General features: G+C 45.6%; 1 protein-coding gene across 11 annotated transcripts; it reads left to right on the plus strand.

Annotated features, from left to right (window-relative positions):
- Positions 1 to 1,460: 1,460 nt before the first annotated feature.
- On the plus strand, positions 1,461 to 18,560 carry LOC121874201 (argininosuccinate synthase-like). 11 transcript variants are annotated; one of them, XM_042378216.1, is made up of 11 exons: positions 1,461 to 1,562; positions 13,149 to 13,278; positions 13,492 to 13,560; positions 13,746 to 13,905; positions 14,228 to 14,313; positions 14,688 to 14,833; positions 14,950 to 15,071; positions 15,449 to 15,591; positions 15,876 to 16,014; positions 16,289 to 16,390; positions 18,167 to 18,560. In XM_042378216.1, the coding sequence occupies exons 2-11, from the start codon at positions 13,171 to 13,173 to the stop codon at positions 18,325 to 18,327; spliced, it is 1,236 nt and encodes a 411-aa protein (XP_042234150.1). In that variant the 5' UTR covers positions 1,461 to 1,562; positions 13,149 to 13,170; the 3' UTR covers positions 18,328 to 18,560. The 11 variants fall into 11 exon arrangements, with proteins under 11 accessions (XP_042234150.1, XP_042234151.1, XP_042234152.1 ...); XM_042378217.1 differs by having other exon boundaries at positions 1,465 to 1,562; positions 13,152 to 13,278; XM_042378218.1 differs by lacking the exon at positions 1,461 to 1,562 and adding an exon at positions 4,536 to 4,677.
- Positions 18,561 to 18,786: the final 226 nt, after the last annotated feature.

Raw genomic sequence — 18,786 nt, forward strand, 5'->3', positions numbered from 1 at the left:
CTAACGTAAGTGTTAAAAAAACTAATATTGATATTTCTCTTAATTATTAATTGTGTGTGCATACCATCATAAAATTAAGATGTTATTTTGACTACAAGTTACGTATTGTGTCGGAAAAAGTGGAGTTTGGGGGTCGGCCTAGTCTCTATTTCAATGAATCCCATATGTTCTGTTATTTCATTTACGTACGCGTTTCTCGTTTTACGCGGGCCTCCACGGGTTCAATTGACCGCGTAAATGCAGACTAATATATATATATATATATATCTATATCTATATATATCTATATATATATATCTATATATCTATATATATATATACATATATATATATATATACATATATATATATATATAAATATATATATATACATATATATAGTAAGTATGTTATAACGAATCTAATTGGTTCTAGAACTTGTTCAAAAAAAAAAAAAAAAAAAAAAAAGAGGTATTCGTTATAGGATTAATCCGTTCCAGGCCCCCAAATACAACCACTTAACACTGAAAAATATAATATAAAATTGTAAAAATTGTAAAAAAGTGCATAAATATGCATCTAAACCCCTGAAATAAAGAATATCATTAATATTTGTAATAAAAAACAATAAATTAGAAATTTTTTTAATAATGATCGTTGTAGGAGTTTCGTTCGTTATAGCATTTTCAATTTTATAGGTAAAACCGTTCGTTATAGCATACCCCACTGTATATATATATATATATATATATATATATATATATATATATATATATATATATATATATATATATATATATATATATATATATACAAGTAAATCGCTGTGGGTGTGCGTGATCCAAGTATATGCTGATAACCGCAAGAAAACATGAAATTCCCAAGTGCTGTCGTGTAATTCCCATCTTCAGGGGTGAGTACAGACTAAGGAGTAATACTTGACAAAACTAATATACAGGTATACAGTATTACTCCTTAGTCTGTTTTGTAACTGAAAAACAGTGCATTCTAGAAAATCACTTAGTAGCCATTGATTCAATGGGAATTAATGGGGCAGAAGTTTGAGAACACCAACATGACTGAAATGGGACTTGCTTTCATATTATTGTTAGTTTTTATGGGGGGGAAATGCTTGTTATAGTTATGAAGGAGGGAGTAAAATGAAAGTTATGAAATTCTGTAATATGTAGTTGAATGAGACTCGCTTAACTGCTTTTAATGGTGTTTGAGATGAGTGGTGGAGTCTTTCGGACAATGGAGGTGAGGGTTCATGCTACTTTATCACATCTACTTTTGTTTGAGAGATTTAACTTTTCCTCATTTTATTTCACTTACACTACCAGAGTGCTCCATGCCCTTGCCTGCAATGTAATTAAAAGCATATCTATGGGAGAGAGAACTTTTGCCTTATCTGTAAAATTTTTTTATCTGAATGGCATGAACGACACAAACGATATCAGCCGAGCATGAGGAAGAGGAGTCTCACTATTGTCCAACGTCCGGCAGCAAGAGAACCTCACCTCTCCTCGCCCACAACTGTGGAAGCTGTTCACACGGAGGAACTACTTACATTTGGATAAACGGTAAACAGTTGGTCTTAGACTAACACTTGTAACTCAGAGGTGACCCAAAAAGTCTTAACTTTAGGTGCATTAGGTTAAGTGACCTTTTTTTCCTAGAATCACCTCAGCCAGCAACTATGACATTTTACAATTCAGAGATGAAGTAATATACAGTACTGTAATTTATGTTTTACTTTTATACAAGTATAAAATTGAATGCTTAGGTACTTTTTTCCCCATTAAATTGACTAAAATGATCCAATCCATTGTTTCAGAGCGAGAGTTTAAAATAAGACGAGTGGGAGAAAATAATTACAGATTTTGAGAGCCCCTTTATACAGTGTACCAAATCAAACTAGGGTGTTGTCTTTTGTTGTGTTGTGGCTGACTACATAGAACCCCTTTAGATTGCCAAGAATAAGAGATTTGAAATTGTATACCATTTCTAATAGATTCACAAACTCTCTACATGACAAAAAAGCTATAATTTCTCAATGATTTGGGATTCAGAGACCTAAAATGATCTGAGGCAGGTGTTGGTATTATGGGTGGTGGTGCTGTAATTGTAGGTGTTTTGGTGGTGACGTTAAGAGTATGTTAGTAGTAACTGGTAGTAATAACAGCGGTAATAGTATTCTTAAGTGGTAGTAATAACAGCGGTAGTAGTATTATTAAGTGGTAGTAGTAGTAACAATGGTAGTATTGATCGTCGCCAACAACCACTATCTTATCACACTAGGCAAGCAGAAAGTTATCACGCTGGGCAGATAGATGGTGGTGGTCTTCAGCCAACAAGAAGTGAGCAATAATACCGGCCCCTTGTAGCACTGGCCTCACCAAGTACTCTTAAGTCCTGTCACTAAAGGCAAAGGCTCCCCCATGCTAAATATCGGTAAATAAAATTCATCTGGCTAAATAACATTGAACAAAGTCACATGTATGTATATTTCATACATGTTAATTGGTGTAGAGAACCATGGTGTAATAAAGTGAGTTAAAAATAGCACTACTTTGTTCTATATAAAGGTTGAGAAGGTGTGGAAAGCTCAAACTATCCAACCAGGAGCGAACTCGTAACAACGGTTTTAAATTAGAAAAATTTAGATTTAGGCGTGAAATAGGTGAACACTGGTTTGGAAACAGAGTAGTGGATGAATGGAACAAGTTACCAAATATCATCATTAACTCGAATACGCTGAATAGCTTCAAACATAGGTTGGATGCTTATATGAGCAACAGGGGTTGAGTGTAAACGGGACTGCCCAGTATGGGCCAATAGGCCTGCTGCAGTTTCCTCCATTCTTATGTTCTTATGTGTATGGTGACAATGAGCTAAAGGTCTCTGACCAGTGTGAGAAGGTGAATCAAGCAATTAAGCTCGTGAGTCTTAAGAGAAGAGCCTTAAGGACTTCAGATACCTAGACGGTCCATCCCTCTTTACGCTCTTCAGGAGGGAGGTGCTTCCCCATTTTGTCCCTTTGAATCTTTGACACAGTTCACATGATTCTACACTGTCACCCCGAGTGGTCCCTGAGATATGCTGGAGACTCAGTTGATTGAAAATGTTCAAAGGAGGGCCACCAGACTGGTACCTGTATGATGGCGCCTCAGTTACCCAGAGATTAGATCGTCTGCAACTGCCTAACTTATACTATAGACAGGCATGGGGTGACTAATAGAAGTGTATAATCACCTCAAAGGACATTACTCAGTCAAGTGTTCACACCTGGAGCTGGCGAATGCCCACCCTACTAGAGGTCACAACTTAAGGTTAAAGAAGCCACAAGTTCAGAAAATTGTCAGTACAAACTCTTGGAGTGCAAATTGTGAACTCTTGGATCAATCTGTAAGAGAGCATTGTGACGGCACCAAGTGTGAGAGTTTTCAAGACCAGTTTCAACCAACACTGGTGCAGGTACTGTACATACACATTCCGGAGCCAGTACATGCCCAATACTTGCCAACAATACGTAATAGAGAGGTGACTGCCCGCCCAGGCAGTTAATAGACCAATCAGGGGCAGCGAGGACAAAGTAAAGAGGAAGAATAGCATGTTGAAAATATATATTTTGGATATATACAGTATAAACTCAAGGTCAGATAAGATATTATAAAAGGTACATTAAACACGTAAATAAACAGTAAGTCATGCGTCTCTCAGTAATATTTATCCTGTAACAATAACCTCCCTTCCCGACTTGTTCATTTATGGTACAACACAAATATATTATTCAAAACTTAAACTCAATATTTTACTTTTCATTAAATTTATCTCGTCAGCGCCAATCATTCAATGATATATAATCACTCCAGAGAATATTATGTACAAGATTATTGACTGTAATTTGGTGGTTTTAATGGTGCTAATCCTTGTAGTTAGTCGAGTCTTTGAATAATAGTGGTGTTTACACACTCACACACACCTGTACACAACATTCAAACACCTGTACACAACATCCACACACCTGTACACAACATTCACACACACAAACACAAAACTCTTAGCTCTATCATACTTAACCTGACTGACTCTACCATACTTAACCTGACTCTCTACCATATTTAACCCGACCGACAATACATGCAAGCTATATAGGCGATATAACTATAAAATATTAATTTAACATAAACTCAACCAAGCACTCGTAATCTAACATAATTTTCACCTAACCTTAACATTTAACCTATTTCATCATAAATTTAATATGTCTTTAAGCTAAAGTAACCTTAACTTGACATTTACCTAACCTTAACCTAACTATCTGACGTGGCCTTAATCTAGCAGAACATCGACCTAAAATTTTTTTTAATATAAACCTTACATAACATTTAACCTAACATAACTTGATCTTAACCAAACCTAACCAATTATAAGGTTATTTCACGGTTAAATACTGTTATGTTCAAGGTCTGCGATCATCTGAAGATTAGGCACGCCAAGCTTATTTCACCTGATTATTATCTAACAAAACTGCCCCCCCCCCCCCCCTCCATAGCGGACGCCCATGGTGATGGTGTGTGTGTGCGGGCGAGGATGGCGAGTTATCTTTTCTTCTTGTATTATTCCTTGACATGGGATCATACAGCTCGTTAACTTGAGTGTGAACCTGCCAGGTTCAACTTGGTGATCTCAAAGGTATGGTTGCCGGGCTAATGTTTTTAATTTGGGCTAAATAATTCGTATTAAGCTTAATAATAATAACAATAATTGACGATCACCTGAAGAATCTCCACCCTCTCTTATTTCACCTGATAAGCTGGAAATCTTCAGTGACGTGTTACAGCCTGTCCCCCTCACAGGTTACATAACAAAATACCTTCAACAATCCCACAATTCTAAGCAGCTCTGATATAAGTCGATTATTAGAAACACAATAACACTCGGCACCTTCTTGTTCTGTCTGGTACGTGGCGGCGTCGACTGGCGAAACGAGACAGGACTGGGTAATTTTAGTGTTTACAAGACTGTCTGAGATAATATTGGTACCTTAAGGAATCGTCGGAGATTTCAAACAGTTTTACCAATTATTCCACAATACTGGTCTTTCACTTTTTTTTTTCACTTTGGAATGGTTTAAATCCTTTCTTCTGAAACACGTACATGAGTGGTAGGGGGAAGGTAATTATATAGGAAAGCCCCCCCCCCCCCAAACCCGATTGTAGGGGGGGTCAATATCCAAAATCCACCCCAGGATCTACGCCGTTGCTCTTGGTAATGTTCTGAAATTGTATATAGTCTTTTTGGTAATCATCCTATGTTCCATGTAGTTGCGTCTGGCCGCAGTAAGTATCAGGAAAATTATGAGCCAAGAGGTCTGGTTTTAAGCCGATCAGTGGCGAAGAGGATAAAAGTAAAAGTAAATAAACAAATTACTATTTTGGCCGCGTCGTCTCCCCGGCTTTCTAATGACCATACAATTTTTTTTTATTTAATCCTATTCTACCTGTCCTGGTGTTTTTCATGTCTCGGCAACACGATTGTGAGTAATAGTCTGCAGTTGAGTAATTGCGCCATCATCCTAATTTTTATATTCAACGCCTTGTGGAGTTGTTGTTGACGTCAAGGTCGCCAACTCGCCATCTCGCTATGATCCCAGCCCCTCTTGCCTACGAGCCAGTTGTATAAAGGGGGCTGAGGTGTGAGGTAGCTGACAGGTTCCTGTGCTGCTGCCAATACTGTTACTATTGTTATCGCTGTTTCGCTCTTCGTACTGTGAGTATCTCTGCTTTTATCGCTATTACTATTACTGTATGTTTCTTACTCTCGCTATTATCACTAGAACTTGGCACACGCTTCTGTAACAATGTGTATATTTTAGTTATTCTTGTTTTGATGTTTATAGTCTGTAAGAGTGTACCATCGTACGATATGTTTTCCCATGTTGAGTGGGGGGGCTTGTCCTTGGCAGCGCCAGTGGCCAGTGTCCAGCTGACGCTGTGATAATAAAGTCTATAGAGAACTTGGTCTATGACTCCAACCTCCCACATGGCGCACAGTGAGTAGGATATGTCGGGGCCCGACACGCCATTACAGCCCTGACAAGAACGCTGACATGGCCCCTACACGTCCACGATTCTCGACGCCCTCAAGGGGACGCCAGGGCTTCTCTACACCGGCCGGGAACACCACGCGTGCCCAGCAGCAGGCCATGAGTGCATTGATGGCTCAGATGGCGTCTCTAGGTGCTGGCGGTGGTCATGCTTCTATGCCGGTCATGAAGCCCTCAGCAGCTGTCGCTCCAGAGAAGTGTGAGGCAGAAATGCCAGCAGCTGCGTTTAGGACATGGAGGCGGTCCATGGAGTCATGGGTGCTGCTGAACGGGTGGCCACAGCTGGTGGCCACACTCCACATTCGCCTGAACTGCGTCCCCGCACTCCAAAGAGTGATTGACTCGAGATACCCCAGCGGTCAGTGGGAGCAGCTCTCGCCCAAAGAAGCCCTGGACGCCATCAGTGGAATGGTTCTTCAATCTTCAAACCAAGCTGTGAAATGGAACGAGTTTTTCAACAGCAAACAAGGTGAAGAGGAGCCCATGAAAAGGTATTTTCAACGATGCTTCTCAGAAGCAGTGGAGTGTGAGTTTAAATGTCCCACCTGTGATAACGACCTCTCTGAGTACATGCTATTACGTAAAGTTATGGTGGGCCTGAGTAACCCAGTGTTGAAAAGGGAAATTTTCCAGGGGTACTCTAGTTATAATAGCGTTGAAGTGCTTAGAAACAAATGCATGTTATTTGAGGCAGCAGTGAGAGATGCTGGTGTATTGTGTCGTACGTCTGGCCAGGCAGTGGTGGGAACAGTTGCGGAGGCAGTGGCGGGTGGTGATGACGTCACCGGTGAGCCTGAGGTAGCTGCCGCCCGACCTCCACACCCCAGTCGCGGGCAGTGCGGTAACTGCGGCGTGTCACATGCCCCTGGTAAAAGTAACTGCCCTGCAAGTGGGGCTACATGTCGCAATTGCGGTAAGGTTGGTCACTTCAAAAGGTGTTGTAGGAGTAAGTCAGCCCTAAGTGCTCCTGTGGATGTGTCAGGCGCTGTTACAGTGGCAACAGCCCAGCTATCCCGCCACCCCAGGTTACAAGTGTTCGTGTCCCAGGCCGGGGGCAATTCCCCCGCCACCCCTGTGCTGGCTGTAGCCGACACGGGTGCTATGGTGTGTGTGGCAGGCGCATCCCTGCTCCGGGACATCGGTTTGTGTCCGGGGCAACTTCGGGCCCGTAATGGCTTAAGGGACGTGGCGAACAAACAGCTCAAGTGTCTGGGGTCCGCCCCCTGCCGCCTCGGTGTGGACGAGGGGTCCACCGTCCAGGAGGTCTACTTCGTGCAGACAGCCAAGGCCCTCTATCTGTCATTGGAGGCCTGCAAGTGCCTCAACTTGGTGCCTGTCGACTTCCCGCTCCATAGACGTGCTGTGGCTGCCGTGGGCGATGGAGGGGAGCGGCACACTGCCGACGATCTACCTCCGAACCGTTTACCTGAGAGCAGCCGTTTCCCGCCGAGGCCAGTTGAGATACCCTTGCCTCCTTTGGAGGAGAATGTGGCCAGGCTGGAGGCATGGCTACTCACGCACTTTTCGTCTACCGCATTCAACACCAGCAGGTCCCCACTGCCAGTCATGACTGGTCCCCCTCACCGTATCCACCTGACGCCCGGCACGACCCCCTATGCCTGTCACACACCCGCTCCCGTTCCGAAACACTGGGAAGCGGAGGTGAAGGCCCAGTTGGAGGAGGACGTCAGGAGAGGCGTCACCCAGCCAGTGCCTGCTGGTGAGGCTACGGAGTGGTGCGCCAGGATGGTCGTGGTGGCCAAGAAAAACGGTCAGCCCAGGCGCACTGTGGACTTCCAACGCCTCAATGCAAGCTGTCTGAGGGAGACGCACCACACACCTGCACCATTCGACATGGTGTCTGGGGTGCCAGTGCACTCGTTCAAAACCGTCGCCGACGCCTTTTGGGGATTTCATCAAGTGGAGTTGGAGGAGGAGAGTAGACGCCTGACCACATTCATCACGCCGTGGGGACGTTTTCGATACTGCAGGACGCCCATGGGACATTGCTCAGCGTCAGATGCTTACACCAAGAGGTTTGACGACGCTATTCAGGATGTGCCCCGCAAGTACAAGTGCGTGGATGACACTCTCCTCTATGACTCCAGTGTGAAGGGGGCGTTCTGGCACACTTACGATTTTCTGGAGACCTGCGCTCGCACAGGTATCACGCTGAAACCAGAAAAGTTCTTGTTCTGCAGGAGAGAAGCTGAGTTTGTGGGTTTCCTCCTGGGGTGGGACCTGTACCAGCCCACTGCCCAACGTCTGTCAGCCATCAAGGACTTCCCCATGCCGGATCAGCCATCAATCACTGACATCAGGTCCTGGCATGGCCTGGTTAATCAGTTGGCTCCCTTCCTTGCCACTGCACCTGTGATGGAGCCCTTCCGTGAGCTCCTCAAGAAGCCAGTGGGCAAGCAGGTGTATTGGGACGACCAGCTGCGGCTCAAGTTTCGCCAGGCCCAGGACACCATCTGTCAGTTGGCCAGAGACGGCTTGGTGTACTACGACAAGTCCAGGCCTATGGCAGCTGTCACTGATTGGAGCAGGGAGGGCATCGGCTTCGTCGTCCTGCAACAATACTGTGCCTGTGCCTCCAGAGACGCCCTTCTGCTGCAGAGGAGGGTGGCGGTTGGTTCTGTGTGGTAGCCGACATCTGAGCACGGCCGAGACCGGTTATGCTGCAGTAGAAGGGGAGGCCCTGGCTGTGGTGTGGTGCCTGCGCAAGGCCAGGCTGTTCCTCCTTGGCTGCCCGAACCTCATTCTGGTGACGGACCACCGCCCCTTAGTTGGCTTGCTAGGGGACAGAGCCTTCACGGATGTGGCGAATCCGCGCCTGTTCAGGCTCAAGGAGAAGACCCTGCAGTACCGATTCACGGTCAAATACTTGCCAGGGAAGCGGAACTGTGCAGCTGACGCCCTATCCCGCTTCCCCTCCCTCAGGGCGGCGCCTGATGCGGAGGACATGGACCAAGAGGAGGACCTGTGCGCTGCAGTGTGTGCAGTCACAATCGCAGCACTGGATCAGGATGGGTGCATCACTATGGACGAAGACACAGTGTGCAAAGCGGCGGCGGACGACCCAGTGTACCAGATTCTAGTGTCGAGGGTGCTGGCGGGCGACTGGCACCCCCACAAGTCACAGGAGGTGGCCTGTCTGCGCCCGTACTTCTCGGTGAGGGACAGGTTGGCTGTGGTCAGGGGTTTGGTCACCTACACCTTTGACCAGGGCTGCGTGCGCCTTGTCATCCCCGACTCCCTCCGCCACCGGGTCGCCGTTAACCTGCATGTGGGGCACCAGGGCCTCGACTCAATGCTCAGGCGGGCCCGGCAGTCTGTCTATTGGCCTGGCATGGAGGGTGACCTGCAGTATCATCGGTCCCGGTGTGCTGCTTGCGAGACCCACGCCCCTTCCCAGCCTCCGGAGTCGTTGGTTCTGACCCCAGCGCCAGACTATCCCTTTCAACAAGTGGTGGCCGATTTGTTCCACCTGCAGGGCCGCACGTACCTAGCATATGCTGACCGACTGACAGGTTGGCTGGAGATCGCCCACTTCCCCAACGAGGCCACCTCTGGAAAAATCATCGCCAGTCTGCGGGCCTACTTCACGAGGTGGGGGGTACCTGAGCAGATCTCCACAGATGGAGGTACCAACCTTGCCAGCCTTGAGATGACAGATTTCCTCAAGTCATGGGGGGTCGAGGTGCGCCTCTCGTCGGCCCACTTCCCCCAGTCCAATGGCAGGGCAGAGGCTGGGGTCAAGGCTGCCAAGAGGCTCCTCAGGGATAATACTGGGCCCGGGGGTAGCCTGGACTGCGATAGGACATCCCAGGCCCTCCTCCAGTACCTGAACACGCCTCTGCGGGGGGTGAACAAGTCGCCCGCCCAACTTGCCACCGGCCGCCAGCTCCGTGACGGCGTTCCCGTGGCCAGACAGCACTATAAGGTGGACCAGCACTGGCGGCGGGCACTTCGTATGAGGGAGGTGCGCTTGGCCGAAACACAGGATGGGGTCCTGTCGCGGAGGGAGGTATCCCGCCAGCTGGCTCCCCTAGTCGTGGGCACGCAGGTGCGTGTGCAGGACGCAGCTACCAAGCTCTGGGACAGGACAGGCATAGTGGTGGAAGCCCGCCCTCACAGGCAGTATGCCGTCAGGTTGGGTGGCAGTGGCAGGGTGTCCATCCGAAACAGACGCCACTTGCGAAACGGCTCCACACCTGTGCCTACTACTCCGGTGGTGCACCAAGCTGTGCCTCCTGGGCCCCCTTCTGCTGTGCCCTCCATACCCGCGCCCTCCTCCGCGCCCACGGCCCCTCCCCAGTCGAGCGCGGCCAGGCCCAGGAGAGGCCGTAGGCCTCCGGGCTGGTTGACGGACTACGTGGTGTAGCGTATGTGATGTAAAATCAGTTTAGAGGTTTGTTTTTGTTTTTTTTTCCTTTGTTTGACTCGATTTTCCTGCATTATTGTTGTTTTTATGAATGCATTGTTTTCCTTTTGTTAGTTCAAAGGTGCATTGTCATTTCCTTTTAACTTGGGGGGAAGATGTAAGAGTGTACCATCGTACGATATGTTTTCCCATGTTGAGTGGGGGGGCTTGTCCTTGGCAGCGCCAGTGGCCAGTGTCCAGCTGACGCTGTGATAATAAAGTCTATAGAGAACTTGGTCTATGACTCCAACCTCTCACATAGTCACTACCAGTATTTCACCCTATTTGTTTTATTATGACTATTATTCTATTATTCTGTGTATACAATACATAAGACCCCTTGCACTGATGCCATAGAAAACGTTTATATCCGCCACATTGGGATATAACTTTGTTTTGAGTGCTGGGTGACACGTGACTCGTGATTGAGGATGGCTGCGAAGTCTAGCAATAAAAAAGCGTGGGAAGGGCTAAAAGGGCCTGTTAGCCGGGTATTATGACAGCCTAACATATGCAGAGTCTAGCAAAAGATAAAATTAAAAGAGATATGTTGGGACATTTGGACTCCCATGATCCATGTTGATTCCGTAATAATAGTTCTTCGCGACCTAAAGCACAATTGTTTCTTATAGGCCATATATATATATATATATATATATATATATATATATATATATATATATATATATATATATATATATATATATATATATATTCGTTTTTTACTTTTATTGTCTTTGCCAGCTTGGTCAGCCTATTACGTCTGTTACGCACTGAATGATCAATTACGTTACCCAATCGTATGCCCGGCACCATGGCTTGCATACAAATCCCGGTTGGGTAAATTTTTACTTTAGGACATGAGTCCCAGCATGTTTTTTCCAGTGTATTTTGGTGTGTTTTAAACGAATCCGTACCTTGGTTCCTCCCTTTGAAAAAATTCAATTTCGATGGGTCGAAAATAAATTCGCGTGATGAGATCGATACATTGTAGTGGACGTCTCCCCTACAACTGCCTACAACTGCGTAGCCGCAGCCACCAGCTGCTACCATCTTCCCTGGCAACCAAACTAGCCGCAAGGGGGGGGCGTCACCAGATGCCGCAGTATCTTAGCAACGGAACCAAAGACCGACGACTTTCTCGGGTTTTCCCAACATGACTCGTAGATGACTCACGGCTGCTGGGTATATAAGCTCTGTCTCTCCATTGAGATTCATTCTGGCCTCTCTTCCTGAACACGCAACACCTCTTCCAGCAAGCTCCTCGCTGTCCAGCTTTCATTCAACCAGGAGGCCAGCAACAGGCAACATCTTCTCTAACGAAGCTCCTGCACATCTACCTCCTACAACATGCTACTCACCGAACGTGTCTACTGAGCAGCTCCTCACCACACGGCACCTCCAGCACCAGACTGTCTACCATATAACTTATATTATATAAGAAAACCACCTTAGATTTTCCATCCATCCTGAGTGCTAGACAACATTATACCACGAAACCCTACAACATCATTGGTCAAGACTGGGAGACTTTACGCATACGTGATGTAAACACGCTCATAATTAGCTCGCTTTCACGATGATAACATCACACAGACGACTACTGAAAAGTATGCAAAATCAATTAAATTCAATTGTGTTACTGTTATCCATTTCCTCCAGGTATATATGGGGTTCAAAATGCTCAGAATAGGGAGATCTAAATGTTTCAGTAGTTTATAACTTTGGGGCGCACTATGTCCGAAAGTAAAATTATACCCCCAGTTGCAATTAAGCTTTCTATAGTTCCTCGGCTAGTCGTACAACAAAACTTGCTACTCTCTTTCGTTGATCAGTTCTCACCAGCAGAAACTAGTTTGGTCCTGGCAGTGCCACCTTGGTGTATCTCCAGACGGGTAATGTTTATGTTATGTCGTGTTCCCCCAAGATGGAGCTAACCATAAAGTCAAGCGATGCATGGCGTCATGTGTACGAGGCCTATCATGACTATTGTATCCGTAAATACATTTACCTGGATATTTTGCCTCTTGTGATAATTACCTGGTCATGTAGGTAATAAAAGTCAGAACTGTTGATTCATGTGTGCTACTGGTAGCTAAGGATATATAAAGCTTTCTTGTCCATATATCCGATACATACCGATATATATATATATATATATATATATATATATATATATATATATATATATATATATATATATATATATATATATATATATATATATATATATAGTACATATAAACATACAACACATACGCATACGTACAGGCAGAAGACATACTAATACGATCACTTGCACACACACACACACAACAATGCACAAACTGATTCTTATATAAATTTTCCCCCTCAACTCCAATAATTCGTATATATTATGTGTACAGAGAAGATATATTAACATAATGTTCAATTAACTTTGTCATTATAAGCACTTAACTCATCTCCGGTTCAGGTATTGTGTTTGTGAATGGTGTGACGTCACTTGTCATTCACAAACCCCCATACATACTTTATTTCATTATGGAAGATGTGAGAAGTGTAGCACCCATAGTAAACACAACCACATGCTTCTTGTTCCCCTCCCGGTAGTAGTAGTGAGGTACAGTACTGTGTATGTGTCTCCTCCAGCAGTAGTAGTGAGGACGACAGTATGACTGATAAGGGGAAGACAGTCGTGTTGGCCTACTCTGGGGGCCTCGATACCTCCTGCATCCTCGTGTGGCTCCGTGAACAAGGATTCGACGTCGTGGCGTACCTGGTGAGCTCCCCCCCCCTTTCTTTTTGTCCCCTTTTACGCACCCTTTTTAAGCCCCCCTTTTGACACCATTTTTATGCCCTTTTTTGGCACACCCATTATTGACGCTCCCAATAGAATTACCCCAAGATATTTCCCAACTGAATATCCCCATGATATTTCCACATGATATTTCTCCATACTATTTCGCTCTAATGTCTGTAATATCTCCGTCAGGCCGACCTTGGACAGGAGGAAGATTTCGAGAAAGCTAAGAGAAAAGCTACAAAGTTAGGAGCTAAAGAGGTAAGATGGGAGAGAGCTTCGGGAGATCTTTAGCTGCTGTTAGTGGTAGAGATTTTTTTTAGCTGTTAGTGTTGATTTTTTTGCTGTTGTAGCATGACTCAGCATGTTACAAGAATAAACACAGATGGTATTATCAAATTCGAGCCATCAAATGTACTGTTTATACACCATCTGTTGTATGACAGGTGGTAGTGGAGGACCAACAACGGGAGTTGGTGGAGGACTTCGTGTGGCCAGCTGTGAGGGCCGACTTGGTGTACGAGGACCGCTACCTACTGGGGACGGCGCTGGCCAGGCCTTGTATAGTGAGGGGCCTCGTGCGTGTTGCTGAGAGAGTCGGCGCAGGTGAGATACTGTACCCGCCCTGTATACCTGTAGGTGAGGAGGATTACCTGTAGGTTAGTGGGTCCTACAGGTAAATGGGAGCCTCGTAAATATGATGCTCCGGGTCCCTATAGACTTTGGGGTGATTTGTATTTAAGTAACTCGTTTTTTATGCCTATAAAACCTTCATAATATTAGTGTTACTTTTCCAAAACCGCCAACGATATTTTGGGACTGTACTTGACTCATACGGGATGCTACACCGCCATGTATAGGTAGGAAATTAATTAAAAGTGTGAGGTGTGTAGGACATACTTAACGTGGTTATTTCCTCCCCTGGCAGGATACGTGTCGCATGGAGCTACAGGGAAAGGCAACGATCAGATCCGCTTCGAGCTAGGCTGTTACGCCCTCTGTCCCGACATCGAGGTCAGTTATTACCGAGAGAAATTTTAATGTGATGGTGTTAATGGTGCTGATGGTACAGGTTTGGGCATCTAGATGATGCACACGACCCTGTTTTATAAAATTAACCGTCCGTCCAAAGGAAACCCAATCAGATGCATGGGATTGAACACACCCCCAGTGTTTTTAAATCTATTTACGACTGAACTGATAATGATTGGGCATTCAGTTTTAAAGAATGTATGTTTTGTTAGTTATTCAGACTTTAATATACTAGTTTAGGGCTATTTTATATTACTTTCAGATCTTCCTAAACTAGCTTTAGGCCATATTAAAGTAGACTTGTTTTTAGACTATTATTAGCCAGTTTCAGTATGTCTTGGTTCCTTCTCCTTCAGATCATATCACCGTGGAAGGACCCGGAATTCTACGAGAAGTACCCGGGTCGTATAGAGTTGTTTGAGTATGCCCGGAAACACGAGATCCCCCTCCCCATCACCCCCAAGGCCCCCTGGAGCATGGACGCCAACATTCTCCATATTAGGTATAATCCCTTGTGAATTCCATTGCCTCTTTTGTGCTTGTACTATATCTGTCTCTATTTACAGTGTTATTCCCCCTTTACCATCTCATATCCACCACCTCCCCTTACTCCTTCAGTTACGAGTCAGGGATCCTCGAGAACCCTGCAACACATCCACCAGAGGGCATCTTCCAGTTAACCACCGACCCAGAGAAGGCCCCTGACACCCCACAGATCCTCACCATCACCTTCTGCGCTGGTGAGCCACTGATACCCTCCCAGGTGTCATCCCCCCCCCCCTATCTTATTAAACCCCCTTCACTATGATATTAACGTCCCTCACTATGGCGTGTTCCTCAGCCACCTTCTCCTTCACCTAGGTGTAACTCGACTCCGTATCTTAAATCTTTCCTACTAACTAGACCATCATCCTAACTTCTCTACCACCAAGCCAAGGCAACCACTCAGTCCCCATCGTCTCTCTTACTAAGCCACCCTCCCCCTATCTTGTGAAGCTCCATAACCTAACCCTTCGCCTTCTACTCCAGCACCTAACCCACCCTCCCTCTCTCCCTTCCTTCCTCCAACCTTTGACTTTACTAACTCAGGTAACCATCACCTGTCCTCTTGCTACAGGTGTGCCCACGAGAGTGAGTGTGGCGGGCGATGCGAAGCAGGTGACGGATCCTCTGGAGATCTTGCGCACTTGTAACAGAATTGGGGGCCAGCACGGCGTCGGCAGGATTGACATAGTCGAGAATCGCTTCATTGGCCTCAAGGTGGGTGTGGAACCCTTTTGGTGAACGTCGGGGTAGATAGCATTTGTAATTCAGGTAATATAGAGAACTGAATCATCGTTGCAAGGTGTGTGTGAGTGTGGATTCTCAGGGGAATACAGTATCATCTATTCTCCATTCACATAATTGTGAATGAAATGTTATAGACAAATTATACTTTGACACCATCTCTCTCTCTCTCTCTCTCTCTCTCTCTCACTTGTTTATATTTTCCTTGTTTTGGTTATGGGCGTGTGTCGTGCGTGGGCGTTGGTGGGCGTAAACAGTGTCGGGGAGTGTACGAGTCGCCCGGGCTGACGGTGTTGAGGGCGGCTCACCTGGACCTGGAAGCCCTGTGTCTCGACCGTGAAGTGAGGAAGATCAAGGCTCACCTCAGTCACCGTATGGCCGAGCAGGTCTACAACGGTAAGACAGACACACACACATACAGGTACACACAAAAGACATCACATATACCTAACAGTATCACCTGTCCCTTCACTAATTCATAAATGATCTTCTTAAAGGTATATTACAGGTGTGTCTAATTAACATATGACTACACTGTTTAATTCATGTCTTCCTGTTTATGTATTACTGTGACGTAACTATTACACTACAGCTGTATTTTGGTATTTAAATCATGTAGAGTGACATTCAGCTGTATTACTGTATCCTAACATGAGGCTGTATTTTGCAGGGTTATGGTACAGTCCGGAGTTTGAGTTTACCGACAGATGCATCGCTGACTCCCAGAAGATGGTGACAGGCAGTGTTACCCTCAAGGTGTACAAGGGCGGAGGTAAGTAGTGATGATAGTGGTGACTGGCAGTGTTACCCCTCAAGGTGTACAAGGGCGGAGGTTAGTGGTGATGATAGTGGTGACTGGCAGTGTTACCCTCAAGGTGTACAAGGGCGGAGGTAAGTAGTGATGATAGTGGTGACTGGCAGTGTTACCCTCAAAGTGTACAAGGGCGGAGGTTAGTGGTGATGATAGTGGTGACTGGCAGTGTTACCCCTCAAGGTGTACAAGGGCGGAGGTTAGTGGTGACTGGCAGTGTTACCCCTCAAGGTGTACAAGGGCGGAGGTAAGTAGTGATGATAGTGGTGACTGGCAGTGTTACCCCTCAAGGTGTACAAGGGCGGAGGTTAGTGGTGATGATAGTGGTGACTGGCAGTGTTACCTCAAGTGTACAAGGGCGGAGGTTAGTGGTGATGATAGTGGTGACTGGCAGTGTTACCCTCAAGGTGTACAAGGGCGGAGGTAAGTGGTGGTAGTGATAGTGGTGACTGGCAGTGTTGATCTCAAGGTGTACAAGGGCGGAGGTAAGTGGTGATGATGATGGTGACTGGCAGTGTTACCCTCAAGGTGTATAAGGGCGGAGGTAAGTGGTGATGATAGTGGTGACTGGCAGTGTTACCCTCAAGGTGTACAAGGGCGGAGGTAAGTGGTGGTAGTGATAGTGGTGACTGGCAGTGTTGATCTCAAGGTGTACAAGGGCGGAGGTAAGTGGTGATGATGATGGTGACTGGCAGTGTTACCCTCAAGGTGTATAAGGGCGGAGGTAAGTGGTGATGATAGTGGTGACTGGCAGTGTTACCCTCAAGGTGTACAAGGGCAGTGGTATGTAGTGATGGTGAAGATAGTGACACTAGTGCTGGTGGTGATAATGGTGGTACTAATAGTTGGTAGGTGACGATAAGTGACAAAAATGATAGTGATAGCGAATGATGGTGAAGGTTTTAATGAAAGTTCCGAGATTTTGATAAAGTAACAGTTTTACCAATGTTTATATGTAGGATAGAGACGAAGAGAAGAAAGATATAGAGAAACAGAGGCAGACAGAAAGGGAGAGAGAAAATAGCAGAGAGATAGAGTGAGGGACAGAAGTTAAAAAGAGAAAATGACAGAGAGATACACGCATGTAAACAAACTTATAATCAAATACCCCTGTACACACAATTATAATCGATTTTTTTACGCCAAAACTTTTTAATTAATACATGTATACGAATGAGTGTATGTATAATGATAAATTAACAAAGACAAATAAATGTTAATACACGCAATCACATATAGACATTCACGTACACAAAAACATTCTCATACGCACACATATGGACTACTACACCATCCTCATCATTGCCACCTCCTGCCACCGGCAGCCCCCCACCCACCTCGCGCAGTCCGCCACTACAACAAAATTCGGCCCACAAGAGCCCGCACCGATAGACATAAAAACAGCACCATCCCATCTATTGTTAAAATAATAAACAACTCCTGATTTATGTACTATACAGCCCTGTAAATGTATTCAATGCATATTATATCATTATGTCTAAATCAAATGTAAGTCTGTATATTTTCAGCCACCGGCTGCAACTCTATTAATAAATCGTTTATTATTATTATTATATATATGCTATTTACATACACGGAAGTAGATAAATGTTAGTAAACGCAACAACATACAGACACTCAAGTACACAAAAATATTCACATTCGCACACATACACGCTCTTTACATACACGGACGTACTGTATATAGTGGTGTATATATTTTACTTACCTCTACAGTGTACGTGCTTGGGAGGGAGGCGCCCGTGTCCCTGTATAACAAAGAGCTGGTGTCAATGGATGTCCAGGGCGACTACCAGCCACCAGACGCCCGAGGCTTCATCCGCATCAACGCCGTGCGCCTCAGGGAACACCACCGGGTCAAGAACGCCAGCAACTGATGGCTAGAACCGTAGAACGTCGACTGGGAGGGTGGAGAGAGGGCTGGAGGTCAGTTATGTTATAGATAGAGGTCCAGTCAGTTATGTGATGGGTAGAAAGGTCTGGAGGTCAACAACATGATGGGAAAATGATGTAAGGTCAACCGAGTTTCCCTTTTGGTAGTAAATAAACCGACCTGCCCCAAGAAATTAAACCTCCTAGTTCTCAAGAAGTTCTTTGAAACTAAAGGGATCGGGGGTTACCAAGGTGGAACGACTGAAGCTGCATGGAGTAATCAAGATCACCTTCGCCGAGTATGGTATGCCCGTACAACTCGCGGAGATCCCCGACATCAACGGCATCCAAATACAAATGATTGCCCACGATTGGGACAACCTGAAGCTGGGAGTAATCTCCCACGCCGAAATTGCCCACGTGGACCAAGAAGAGCTGGACGAACTACTCAAGGGACAACTCAA

This window comes from Homarus americanus, unplaced genomic scaffold (genome assembly GCF_018991925.1).
Source record: "Homarus americanus isolate GMGI-L3 unplaced genomic scaffold, GMGI_Hamer_2.0 scaffold49667, whole genome shotgun sequence".
Classification (NCBI taxonomy): Eukaryota; Metazoa; Arthropoda; class Malacostraca; order Decapoda; family Nephropidae; genus Homarus; species Homarus americanus.

What these genes read in the sequence shown, in the direction of transcription:
- LOC121874201 (XM_042378209.1), top strand. Translation starts at nt 6,951, where the DNA reads ATGCCCCTGGTAAAAGTAACTGCCCTGCAAGTGGGGCTACATGTCGCA. An exon ending in CCCTCTGTCCCGACATCGAG is followed by an intron (nt 14,314 to 14,687) that starts GTCAGTTATTAC and finishes CTTCTCCTTCAG; the next exon opens with ATCATATCACCGTGGAAGGA. An exon ending in GCCAACATTCTCCATATTAG is followed by an intron (nt 14,834 to 14,949) that starts GTATAATCCCTT and finishes TTACTCCTTCAG; the next exon opens with TTACGAGTCAGGGATCCTCG.